We start from the raw sequence: 13,718 nt of genomic DNA, 5'->3' as shown, positions 1-13,718 counted from the left end.
TTTGGGCCGTTGTAGCACGTCTGCACCTGTCGGCCATCGTAGTTGCATATCAGGGAAATATCAAAAATGTTCTCTCTTGTGAATGTGAGAGATATTGGTAGATGAAAGACTCAGCTGAGTGAAAAGGAGGAAGATGTTCATAATGATGCAGGTTAATGATCTGTTTGTTTCAGGGCTTTCCTCTATAAAGGTTGATTATTCATGATATTAATAAATAATAATAATAAGTATGGATTTCATGCAAACGAGGCCACACTTCCCTCTCGGACAGTTTCGGTTGCGTTTCGTTGGGAAGCTTCTTCTTCAGGTGTTCCTCGGTGGGGAAACACTGGCAGTGTCTATGAGGACCGTCTGATACAACACATCGAAACTAATCTCAACACAACGTTACTCCTGCGGCTCCCTAATGGAAACACGTACAACAAAGTGACATTAGAGGCATGCTACCGGCCGCCGTGACGCCGCGGCCGCCGGTTCGAGTCCCGGCCGGCCGAGCTGCTCCGTCTGAAGACACGACGTCGGGACGGGATCGCGTTTAAAGGGTTTTCCGGACGGTTTTCTGGACTCTACAAACAGCAGCCAAACAACAACAACAGCGGCTCTATCTGTCGTCCAGTTTTGGCGAATCCACAGGCTCCTCGTCTTCGTCGTCATTCGCTTCGGCGGTCAGTCGCTGGCGGGCGAAGTCTTCGAAGATGATGTCATCGTCGCTATAGGAGAGGAAGGAGGGAAGGGGGGAGTGAGTGAGTTTATAACAAAACAAGCAAAGATCAGAGACTCATCACATTTGTGCGTTCAGGTTGTACGATACATTTGTACACGTTAAACTTGTACGATACATTTGTACCTTACTTTAGGTTTGTATCTTCAATTTGGATGTCAAATGCGTACGTAAAGTTTCTATGTTAAAATTGTACGTTTAACTTAAGAGACTTGGAGTTGCTCTGTGTTAATCTGTGAGTTGTATTCTTTTAAATGGACCACTTTGATTAAATGAGACCTGCTTGAAAATTCGGAAAAATCCTTCGCCATACCCAAGATCATCATCTCATCAAAACTGAGTCTCCCCATATGAACCTTGAGAGAACACTTTGATAATATAACAATTTTAGCTTTCCTCTTTTAGTGCTGACACATTAAATCAATTGTACATATGGTACTGCTGTAAAACAGACAGAGAGACAGACGGAGAGACAGACAGGAAGCTCACTTTGTGTCGAACTGGATCAGGTTTGTGTCGATCGGAGCTTCATCTGGAGCTGCAGAGAGGAGAGAGAAAACCTTTACAGAAACACATTTTTTAAAGAGTCCTCTCCTGCAGATTTTCAGGTGTATATCAGTATGTAGTGTCTCTACTTTAAAGAGTCCTCTCCTGCTGATGTTCAGGTGTATATCAGTATGTAGTGTCTCTACTTTAAAGAGTCCTCTCCTGCTGATGTTCAGGTGTATATCAGTATGTAGTGTCTCTACTTTAAAGAGTCCTCTCCTGCTGATGTTCAGGTGTATATCAGTATGTGGTGTCTCTACTTTAAAGAGTCCTCTCCTGCTGATGTTCAGGTGTATATCAGTATGTAGTGTCTCTACTTTAAAGAGTCCTCTCCTGCTGATGTTCAGGTGTATATCAGTATGTAGTGTCTCTACTTTAAAGAGTCCTCTCCTGCTGATGTTCAGGTGTATATCAGTATGTAGTGTCTCTACTTTAAAGAGTCCTCTCCTGCTGAGGGTCAGGTGTATATCAGTATGTAGTGTCTCTACTTTAAAGAGTCCTCTCCTGCTGATGTGCAGGTGTATATCAGTATGTAGTGTCTCTACTTTAAAGAGTCCTCACCTGCTGATGTTCAGGTGTATATCAGTATGTAGTGTCTCTACTTTAAAGAGTCCTCTCCTGCTGATGTTCAGGTGTATATCAGTATGTAGTGTCTCTACTTTAAAGAGTCCTCTCCTGCTGATGTTCAGGTGTATATCAGTATGTAGTGTCTCTACTTTAAAGAGTCCTCTCCTGCTGATTTTCAGGTGTATATCAGTATGTAGTGTCTCTACTTTAAAGAGTCCTCTCCTGCTGATGTTCAGGTGTATATCAGTATGTAGTGTCTTCTACTTTAAAGAGTCCTCTCCTGCTGGTGTTCAGGTGTATATCAGTATGTAGTGTCTCTACTTTAAAGAGTCCTCTCCTGCTGATGTTCAGGTGTATATCAGTATGCAGTGTCTCTACTTTAAAGAGTCCTCTCCTGCTGATGTTCAGGTGTATATCAGTATGTGGTGTCTCTACTTTAAAGAGTCCTCTCCTGCTGATGTTCAGGTGTATATCAGTATGTAGTGTCTCTACTTTAAAGAGTCCTCTCCTGCTGATGTTCAGGTGTTAGTCAGTATGTTAGTGTCTCTACTTTAAAGAGTCCTCTCCTGCTGATGTTCAGGTGTATATCAGTATGTAGTGTCTCTACTTTAAAGAGTCCTCTCCTGCTGAGGGTCAAGGTGTATATCAGTATGTAGTGTCTCTACTTTAAAGAGTCCCTCTCCTGCTGATGTTCAGGTGTATATCAGTATGTAGTGGTCTCTACTTTAAAGAGTCATCCTCCTGCTGATGTTCAGGTGTATATCAGTATGTAGTGTCCTCTACTTTAAAGAGTCCTCTCCTGCTGATGTTCAGGTGTATATCAGTATGTAGTGTCTCTACTTTAAAGAGTCCTCTCCTGCTGATGTTCTGGTTGTATATCAGTATGTAGTGTCTCTACTTTAAAGAGTCCTCTCCTGCTGATGTTCGGTGTATATCAGTATTTAGTGTATCTACTTTAAAGAGTCCCTCTCCTGCTGATGTTCAGGTGTATATCAGTATGTAGTGTCTCTACTTTAAAGAGTCCTCTCCTGCTGATGTTTCAGGTGTATATCAGTATGTAGTGTCTCTACTTTAAAGAGTCCTCTCCTGCTGATGTTCATGGTGTATATCAGTATGTAGTGTCTCTACTTTAAAGAGTCCTCTCCTGCTGATGTTCAGGTGTATATCAGTATGTAGTGTCTCTACTTTAAAGAGTCCTCTCCTGCTGATGTTCAGGTGTATATCAGTATGTAGTGTCTCTACTTTAAAGAGTCCTCTCCTGCTGATGTTCAGGTGTATATCAGTATGTAGTGTCTCTACTTTAAAGAGTCCTCTCCTGCTGATGTTCAGGTGTATATCAGTATGTAGTGTCTCTACTTTAAAGAGTCCTCTCCTGCTGATGTTCAGGTGTATATCAGTATGTAGTGTCTCTACTTTAAAGAGTCCTCTCCTGCTGATGTTCAGGTGTATATCAGTATGTAGTGTCTCTACTTTAAAGAGTCCTCTCCTGCTGATGTTCAGGTGTATATCAGTATGTAGGTGTCTCTACTTTAAAGAGTCCTCTCCTGCTGATGTTCAGGTGTATATCAGTATGTAGTGTCTCTACTTTAAAGAGTCCTCTCCTGCTGATGTTCAGGTGTATATCAGTATGTAGTGTCTCTACTTTAAAGAGTCCTCTCCTGCTGATGTTCAGGTGTATATCAGTATGTAGTGTCTCTACTTTAAAGAGTCCTCTCCTGCTGAGGTTCAGGTGTATATCAGTATGTAGTGTCTCTACTTTAAAGAGTCCTCTCCTGCTGATGTTCAGGTGTATATCAGTATGTAGTGTCTCTCACTTTAAAGAGTCCTCTCCTGATGATGTTTCAGGTGTATATCAGTATGTAGTGTCTCTACTTTAAAGAGTCCTCTCCTGCTGATGTTCAGGTGTATATCAGTATGTAGTGTCTCTACTTTAAAGAGTCCTCTCCTGCTGATGTTCAGGTGTATATCAGTATGTAGGTGTCTCTACTTTAAAGAGTCCTCTCCTGCTGATGTTCAGGTGTATATCAGTATGTAGTGTCTCTACTTTAAAGAGTCCTCTCCTGCTGATGTTCAGGTGTATATCAGTATGTAGTGTCTCTACTTTAAAGAGTCCTCTCCTGCTGATGTTCAGGTGTATATCAGTATGTAGTGTCTCTACTTTAAAGAGTCCTCTCCTGCTGAGGGTCAGGTGTATATCAGTATGTAGTGTCTCTACTTTAAAGAGTCCTCTCCTGCTGATGTGCAGGTGTATATCAGTATGTAGTGTCTCTACTTTAAAGAGTCCTCACCTGCTGATGTTCAGGTGTATATCAGTATGTAGTGTCTCTACTTTAAAGAGTCCTCTCCTGCTGATGTTCAGGTGTATATCAGTATGTAGTGTCTCTACTTTAAAGAGTCCTCTCCTGCTGATGTTCAGGTGTATATCAGTATGTAGTGTCTCTACTTTAAAGAGTCCTCTCCTGCTGATTTTCAGGTGTATATCAGTATGTAGTGTCTCTACTTTAAAGAGTCCTCTCCTGCTGATGTTCAGGTGTATATCAGTATGTAGTGTCTCTACTTTAAAGAGTCCTCTCCTGCTGGTGTTCAGGTGTATATCAGTATGTAGTGTCTCTACTTTAAAGAGTCCTCTCCTGCTGATGTTCAGGTGTATATCAGTATGCAGTGTCTCTACTTTAAAGAGTCCTCTCCTGCTGATGTTCAGGTGTATATCAGTATGTGGTGTCTCTACTTTAAAGAGTCCTCTCCTGCTGATGTTCAGGTGTATATCAGTATGTAGTGTCTCTACTTTAAAGAGTCCTCTCCTGCTGATGTTCAGGTGTATATCAGTATGTAGTGTCTCTACTTTAAAGAGTCCTCTCCTGCTGATGTTCAGGTGTATATCAGTATGTAGTGTCTCTACTTTAAAGAGTCCTCTCCTGCTGAGGGTCAGGTGTATATCAGTATGTAGTGTCTCTACTTTAAAGAGTCCTCTCCTGCTGATGTTCAGGTGTATATCAGTATGTAGTGTCTCTACTTTAAAGAGTCCTCTCCTGCTGATGTTCAGGTGTATATCAGTATGTAGTGTCTCTACTTTAAAGAGTCCTCTCCTGCTGATGTTCTGGTGTATATCAGTATGTAGTGTCTCTACTTTAAAGAGTCCTCTCCTGCTGATGTTCAGGTGTATATCAGTATTTAGTGTATCTACTTTAAAGAGTCCTCTCCTGCTGATGTTCAGGTGTATATCAGTATGTAGTGTCTCTACTTTAAAGAGTCCTCTCCTGCTGATGTTCTGGTGTATATCAGTATGTAGTGTCTCTACTTTAAAGAGTCCTCTCCTGCTGATGTTCTGGTGTATATCAGTATGTAGTGTCTCTACTTTAAAGAGTCCTCTCCTGCTGATGTTCAGGTGTATATCAGTATGTAGTGTCTCTACTTTAAAGAGTCCTCTCCTGCTGATGTTCAGGTGTATATCAGTATGTAGTGTCTCTACTTTAAAGTGTCATCTCCTGCTGATGTTCTGGTGTATATCAGTATGTAGTGTCTCTACTTTAAAGAGTCCTCTCCTGCTGATGTTCAGGTGTATATCAGTATGTAGTGTCTCTACTTTAAAGAGTCCTCTCCTGATGATGTTCAGGTGTATATCAGTATGTAGTGTCTCTACTTTAAAGAGTCCTCTCCTGCTGATGTTCAGGTGTATATCAGTATGCAGTGTCTCTACTTTAAAGAGTCCTCTCCTGCTGATGTTCAGGTGTATATCAGTATGTGGTGTCTCTACTTTAAAGAGTCCTCTCCTGCTGATGTTCAGGTGTATATCAGTATGTAGTGTCTCTACTTTAAAGAGTCCTCTCCTGCTGATGTTCAGGTGTATATCAGTATGTAGTGTCTCTACTTTAAAGAGTCCTCTCCTGCTGATGTTCAGGTGTATATCAGTATGTAGTGTCTCTACTTTAAAGAGTCCTCTCCTGCTGATGTTCTGGTGTATATCAGTATGTAGTGTCTCTACTTTAAAGAGTCCTCTCCTGCTGATTTTCAGGTGTATATCAGTATGTAGTGTCTCTACTTTAAAGAGTCCTCTCCTGCTGATGTTCAGGTGTATATCAGTATGTAGTGTCTCTACTTTTAAAGAGTCCTCTCCTGCTGATGTTCAGGTGTATATCAGTATGTAGTGTCTCTACTTTAAAGAGTCCTCTCCTGCTGATGAGTTCCATAGTGATGTAACTGTGTTTAGGAAGTGTCAAGCCAGCCATAAAAACAGATAAATAAAAATAATAAAGTCATATTTATTTCACTGCAGTCAAAGTACTAATAATATATTGTAAAAAATAAAGTAAAATGTAACTGCAGTCACACTTTTGACAAGCACTATATAAGTTCAATTATTAAAGTACTATTTATTAATAAAATGTATAAAGTTCTGTTGTAATTGGGACATTTTCACTGTCTGTGTATTTGATGCACACTTATTATCGCAGCTGAACTGCATTAACAAATAAAAGCTGACATGTTTACAACATTTCATACAGTATGCTTTAAGGCCATGCATCAGGTTCACAGTAATGGCTCTGCTGTAAACACTGGGAAATGTCCGATTAAATGTCCTACAGAGTCATTATTGACGAGCGTGCAGTGAACTCACCGTCTCTGTAGAACGACTCCTCTAGCGGCTTCGGGTGCATTAACGTAAACGGCAGCTCCACAGAGACGTCACTGAAACACAAATCATCAGAAGCACCGCCATAAAAACACCCATAACCCTCAGTAGCTTTATTACACACATCTATTACTGGGACTATTATCCCTGCCCTCTGTAAATCTCAGTGACAGAATGAGAAAGGTTACCTCGCCGCCAGATCTCCCAGGAGCCTGAAATAAAAAAACATTAACGCTTTAGTTTCATCTCATTTCTGATGATGTGCCAATAACGGCCATCTCGGTACCAAATGGACTGAAATGTAGATAAAAAGCCATAGATATCTTTTTTCAGTTCAATCACCAAACTATTCAACCCAGTCTCACGGCATTTCGTGTTCACCAACACGATTTTTAATCTATTGATTCGTGTTCACCAACACGATTTGCCCCTTTTTTTCGTGTTGCACAGCACGATTTTAAAAGCAATGTATTTCTACTGCCTGCAGCATGTCTTTTTCTCCGGTCGGGTCGAGGAAGACCGGAAGCTGTGTGGTTCATAAAAACATGTTCTTACTCAATATCAAGCCACAGTTATTGCTTTTATTTGAAATCGTATAATTTCGGACTTTTGTTGCCGTCTGTGAGGAAAATAAATGGCTCAGAGCCTCAGGATACTGAAATCTGTATTTTTAAATCTTTGTTTCCTTCTAATTCGATATTCTTTTCAAAATAACACACTGTTATTTACTCACCAATAACACACAATTATCCTTGCTTTTATTTATTGGTTTGATTCCATAATCTCGGGCTTTTTTGGCGTCAGTCAGGAACTGAATTTCAAAATAAAAATAACCAGAAACAGACGTAGGCATTTCGAGCGATTACCCAAGATCCTCAGCTATGGTTTTAAGCTCGCTTATTGGATGTTTTAGCCGCAATGCATGCTGGGATTTGGTGTTTATATGATATGAAATCCGGAAAACATTTTAAAAGAATAAAATAATACTTAATTCCGAGCGCTCTTGCTTTTCTCTTTGAAAGTCTTCACATAACGGCATTGTAATACACGGTTCGGCTGCATTGTATATTACAGATCTGCCGTAGTTCTTTATTTATAGAGCCCTGATGAGAAGACCTTTGGAAAAACTGAGAAAATGCCGCCGAAACTGAATACTTGACGTGGATCATAAATATATTCAACAATTAAACAACATCTTCAATTTCTCTTCACACAATACGTCTCCTTGCAGTATCAACACTAATTCGGCTGACTTTTACATTTGATCTAATTCATAGATAGGTTATATTTACACCATAACGGTGCACAGCTGATATAAAAGGACTGTAGTTTTTAAAGATATTACTGATTTTCTTTGAATGTAAGAATGTAAATACTGAGTTTGAAATAGTATAGCAATATGCTGTAAAATTATGTGAAAGCATGAATAAAACTACACATCTTCAGATGTTGTACGAAAACATAAGTGTCCTACACTAATAATACAAAGTTATTATGGCTGTGTGTACCTTGTGTGCACCGCCTAGTGGTTAAAGCACGTTATTGAATTATTGTGTTTTATTTGATTAAAAAAATATTAAGAGTACATACTTTCATAGGGGGAAAGTATAAATATAGAATATAAAAAATCAAAAATCAAGAAGATACTATAAGTGATCTCTACAATAAAACAGTTTAGTGCAGAATGTACAAAGATATGAATAGGAGGAGGTGCAAAACAGACAAACGAATTAACCTTTATTTAAACATTAAATAACAGATTAAGGTCTTCTTTTAAATAAGAAAAAAACTTTGGGGGGTATCTATCTACAGATAAATATTAAGCCTGACAAAGTACTTAACGTCTAATATATTGCTTTCCTGCAATGTTAACTATGTTGAAGCACTTATTTTAACTGATATTATACATATGAATTATACTCTTATGTATGTAGATAGAATAAGAAATGTGCAGAATATGACAGTTTAATGGTGGAGGTACACACATATTGATAGATGTCTTGTAATGCACTGTTGAGGAACCTGTGACCCAAGTGTTTCATTCATTGCATAACTACACCGTAGTTGTGTATAGATATGTCAATAAACCTTTGAAAATCTTGAAATCTTGAAAGGGATGTGCAAAATAGCCATAATATACAGTCTTTAATGAACTATTAGTAGAGAATAACGAGTAATGAATATACTTTATTACTCGTTTCCATTCATGTCAATTGCAGATACATGTTTAGTCTTCTCAAGCACCAACTATCAAATATCTCTCCTGATTGTTGGCACTTGACAATCACCTTACCTGAATTTTACTCAGGTGTAACTAAAGTCTGATTTAAGGGTTGTTTATATTTCACATCATTAATCAGAATCTGCAAAGTAACTCAAATAAATGCAGTGGAGTAAAAATACCAGGTTAACCTCTGAATTGTAGTGGAGTAGAATTACAAAGGAACAATGAGCTGTCATGTGGGTATTAATGCTGCGCATTATGGACACAAGCGATTTTCACCCATTTATTAATTATATGTTTTACATTTGATAACACCAATGTGTTTAATACTGGCAACTTCTAATTGTGGGAAAAAACGAAAACGTTCAGTAGAGACGTCCCATAGAACATTTTGCGAAACACAATAGCCAGCATGTGTAGTTCTGGGGGGGCGTTCGATTCCAGTTTTGGGTAGTCTGGCGTGGTTTCGTTCCATTTCAAACAGCTGTTTGACGCTCGGCGTAACCTTGGCGCACTGCCACTCCAACATTCAATCCCAGAGTTTGAAGATTAATCACGGGGACTGTAGTCCTAAACGATAGCTGGGGATTATGGGTAGTGTAGTGTCTTCGGCCATCCTAAACTCAGAAATGTTGACAATCGCAATGATGCTCGAAATGTCCCTTATAGGCCTATGTCTGTTTCCGGTTATTTTATTTTTAAATTCAGTTCCTGACGGACGCCAAAAAAGCCCGAGATTATGGAATTAAACCAATAAATAAAAGCAAGGATAATGGTGTGTTATTGGTGAGTAAATAACAGTGTGTTATTTTGAAAAGAATATCGAATTAGAAGGAAAAAAATATTTAAAAATACAGATTTCAGTATCCTGAGGCTCTGAGCCCCATTTATTTTCCTCACAGACGGCAACAAAAGTCCGAAATTATACGATTTCAAATAAAAGCAATAACTGTGGCTTGATATTGAGTAAGAACATGTTTTTATGAACCACACAGCTTCCGGTCTTCCTCGACCCGACCGGAGAAAAAGACGTGCTGCAGGCAGTAGAAATACATTGCTTTTAAAATCGTGCTGTGCAACACGAAAAAAAGGGGCAAATCGTGTTGGTGAACACGAATCAATAGATTAAAAATCGTGTTGGTGAACACGAAATGCCGTGAGACTGGGTTGAACTATTGGTTATTGGCCTTGGAGCTTTAAATAACTGAAATGTACACCAGCTCAACAAGTAAGAAAACAAGGGGGTTGTATACGATTCAGAAAACAGCTTTGACCCCCTCTTGACTTTTTATCATCTCAAGAGTTAGGAACAGAAACTGGTGATCCTACGGTGCTACAACAAGATGTTTTCTAAATGCTGCATGTTTTCTCAAGTTGCTGAAGATGATTCTACATGTGTTTTAGCCCATTTGTGTTTTTGTATCTGCGATTTCGTCTCCTCTGATAATATCAGTTAATGAGTTAAAATCACTCACCCGCCTCGAGACACGACCAGCTTCACTTTGACTTTGTACGACACGATGATGCCGAGGATCTCCTTATTTGCTCCTTCTCTCAACCTGAGCAAAACACATTCAAATGGACCAATAAGAAGCCAGTAGCATGTCAGTATAGTAAAGTCAGAATTTAGAACAAAGTCAGATTTAGTAAGAATTCTGTTTTTTTCTTTCACTTTTGTTTGGATCTAAAAAATTCACATGTGGCCTTTATCTTCTACCGTAATAGAGTGGTTCAGGAATGAGTCCTAAAACCCGGAAGTGAGTCAGCATTTTACCACTTCCTGTTCCCTCGTCTTAGAGTCAACGGGATTTCTCCATAGGATTTTGGAAAGCAAAGTCAAGAGACGGATCACGTTTTGTTCTAGGACATTAAATCCATCAGCAGTGACCCCACTGGGGATTTCTGAAGAGTTGAGGTGTCTGAAAAACTATGGTTGTTACCAAGTGGCTGATTGCACTACAGAAATCGTGGAGGACGTTGTACGTCATTGCACCAAACACGTAAACACCCTGTTCTGAAAGCAAGCAAGTGCCTCCTGCAAACTGTTAAAACAAACGCTTAAACTCGTACCATTTAGAATCTGTATGTTTGAATATGGATTTTAAGTTGGCGTGACGTTGAAGTCGTGCTGCATAACGTTAGCATTTTGCTTCTGGCCATTAGATTTATGATTAGAAAATTATAAAAGTAGGGCAGACATGTGGAGATTATCCGGCTGAACAAAACATGCGTTTATCAAACAGGTTCGTTTTTCACAGATCTTATTTTTTACAATATTCCAAAATCCTATGAAGAAATCCCGTTGTTTTTTTGTCGAGGGAACCAGCAGCTTCCTTCTGGGTCGAACTACATAAATACGTCATCACTGCACCGCTCTATTATTACTCTTGTAACTATATACACTTTTTACAATACAATACCTTCAGACTCAGTTGCAGGATTTTGTGAATCAGCTGATTAAAGAGTCTTCCCCTGTCCCATGGGCCAATGAAGGCATCATGTTTTGACTCACAGTGTGCTGGAGGCCAGGTTGGTGTCCTCGTGCTTCAGCTTCCCGTCCAGAGCCAGGCCTCGCTTCTCCCGGTTGCTGGCCAGAAACGGAGTGAGGGTGAAAACTTTGCAGAACGTCGAACTGGGAGCAACGAGATTGCTGAGGACAGAGAAATATAAAATAACATTAAAGATATATCCTTTTGACTTTAAAATATACAAACCCGGTTAGGAAATTAACATTAGAGCATCGTGCTTAACATATCAAAGGTATGTTTGTTTATATTAAATATTTCAAAACTTAAAAACAAAGAATACGGTGCAAAGTCACTGAAAACGAGAGATTAGCATAAAAATCACCAGATTAACATGCAAAGTTACTGATTAACGTACAAAGTTACTGATTAACGCACAAAGTTACTGATTAACGTACAAAGTTACTGATTAACGCGCAAAGTTACTGATTAACGCACAAAGTTACTGATTAACGTGCAAAGTTACTGATGAACGTGCAAAGTTATTGCTTAACGTACAAAGTTACTGATTAACGAGCAAAGTTACTGATTAACGCGCAAAGTTATTGCTTAACGTACAAAGTTACTGATTAACGCACAAAGTTACTGATTAACGTACAAATGACTGATTAACGCGCAAAGTTACTGATTAACGCACAAAGTTACTGATTAACGTACAAATTACTGCTTAACATACAAAGTGACTGATTAACGTACAAAGTTACTGATTAACGTACAAATTACTGATTAACGTACAAATTACTGATTAACGTGCAAAGTTACTGATTAACGTACAAAGTGACTGATTAACGTACAAAGTTACTGATTAACGTACAAAGTTACTGATTAACGCCCAAAGTTACTGATTAACGTACAAAGTTACTGATTAAAGTTAAAAGTTACTGATTAACGTACAAATTACTGCTTAACATACAAAGTGACTGATTAACGTACAAAGTTACTGATTAACGCGCAAAGTTACTGATTAACATACAAAGTTACTGATTAATGCACAAAGTTACTGATTAACGTACAAATTACTGCTTAACATACAAAGTGACTGATTAACGTACAAAGTTACTGATTAACATACAAAGTGACTGATTAACGTACAAAGTTACTGATTAACGTACAAAGTTACTGATTAATGTACAAAGTTACTGATTAACGTGCAAAGTTACTGATTAACGTGCAAAGTTACTGATTAACGTACAAAGTTACTGATTAATGTACAAAGTTACTGATTAACGTACAAAGTTACTGATTAACGTACAAAGTTACTGATTAACGCACAAAGTTACTGCTTAACGTACAAAGTTACTGATTAACGTACAAAGTTACTGATTAACGTACAAAGTTACTGATTAACGTACAAAGTTACTGATTAATGTACAAAGTTACTGATTAACGTACAAAGTTACTGATTAACGTACAAAATTACTGCTTAACGTACAAAGTTACTGATTAACGTAGAAAGTTACTGATTAAAGTTCAAAGTCACAGATTAAAGTTTAAAGTCACAGATTAAAGTTCAAAATCACAGATTAAAGTTCAAAATCACAGATTAAAGTTCAAAGTCACATATTAAAGTTCAAAGTCACAGATTAAAGTTCAAAGTCACATATTAAAGTTCAAAGTCACAGATTAAAGTTCAAAGTCACAGATTAAAGTCAAAGAATAACGTGTAAAATTACAATTTTTTATAATCACACACTAACGTACTGTAAAAGTCAGGTATTACCTTACAAAGTCACAGAATCACGTTAGAAATATCTTAAATGATTAGGTTTGTTTATTTGCAGATGATTTAAATAAATTCCTCATATTATGTTTTTTCATACATAAACAGCTCCAGATAAATTATAAAGAAAGGACAAATAAATGAAACTGACTCTGACTCCTCGGTGGCCACCGGACATTTGTACTGCGCCGTGTTGAAGAGGCAGATATCTGCGTACTGGCGCACTGCGGACACACAAAACATCCGTCACTAACAGAGGTGGAAGAAATACTCAGATCTTGTACTTGAGTAAAGGTAGAAGTACTCTGATCTTGTACTTGAGTAAAGGTAGAAGTACTCAGATATTGTACTTGAGTAAAATTAGAAGTACTCAGATCTTGTTCTTGAGTAAAAGTAGAAGTACTCTGATCTTGTACTTGAGTAAAGGTAGAAGTACTCAGATCTTGTACTTGAGTAAAAGTAGAAGTACTCAGAGTGTAGGAATACTCTGTTACAGTAAAAGTCCTGCATTCAAAATGTTCCCCAAGTGAAAGTAGAAAAGTATTCTCATCAAAATATAGTGAAAGTAGCGACAGTAAAAGTAGTCGTTGTGCAGATTGGTCCATTTCAGAATAATATATATGATATGTTTTATAATGATTGATCATGAAAGTGTTCTCAAAGCTGGTGAAGGTGCAGCTAGTTTGAATGGCTTTGTATACTGCAGGGTAGCTGGTGGATTTACTCCGGGTGGAACTAAAGTCTGATTAAAGAGTTAAAGTACATCATTTACCTCTGAATTTTAG

The 13,718-nt window shown here is 38.3% G+C and overlaps 1 protein-coding gene across 3 annotated transcripts in view; it reads right to left on the bottom strand.

Annotated features, from left to right (window-relative positions):
• Positions 1 to 550: 550 nt before the first annotated feature.
• The window catches only part of arrb1 (arrestin, beta 1), a 41,144-nt gene continuing 27,976 nt past the window's right edge, over positions 551 to 13,718 (bottom strand). For all 3 annotated transcript variants that reach the window (XM_034198802.1, XM_034198804.1, XM_034198803.1), the window contains 7 exons: positions 13,085 to 13,157; positions 11,201 to 11,338; positions 10,164 to 10,247; positions 6,653 to 6,676; positions 6,450 to 6,520; positions 1,211 to 1,259; positions 551 to 710 (listed from right to left, as the gene is read on the bottom strand). In XM_034198802.1, the coding sequence (XP_034054693.1) occupies positions 602 to 710; positions 1,211 to 1,259; positions 6,450 to 6,520; positions 6,653 to 6,676; positions 10,164 to 10,247; positions 11,201 to 11,338; positions 13,085 to 13,157 (548 nt within the window). In that variant the 3' untranslated portion in view covers positions 551 to 601. The remainder of the gene's footprint in view (positions 711 to 1,210; positions 1,260 to 6,449; positions 6,521 to 6,652; positions 6,677 to 10,163; positions 10,248 to 11,200; positions 11,339 to 13,084; positions 13,158 to 13,718) is intronic.

The sequence above is a fragment of the Gymnodraco acuticeps genome, unplaced genomic scaffold, assembly GCF_902827175.1.
Source record: "Gymnodraco acuticeps unplaced genomic scaffold, fGymAcu1.1, whole genome shotgun sequence".
Lineage (NCBI taxonomy): Eukaryota > Metazoa > Chordata > Actinopteri > Perciformes > Bathydraconidae > Gymnodraco > Gymnodraco acuticeps.
Note: the sequence above shows the minus strand (reverse complement) of the source record. Positions and strands in the feature narration are given on the sequence as shown.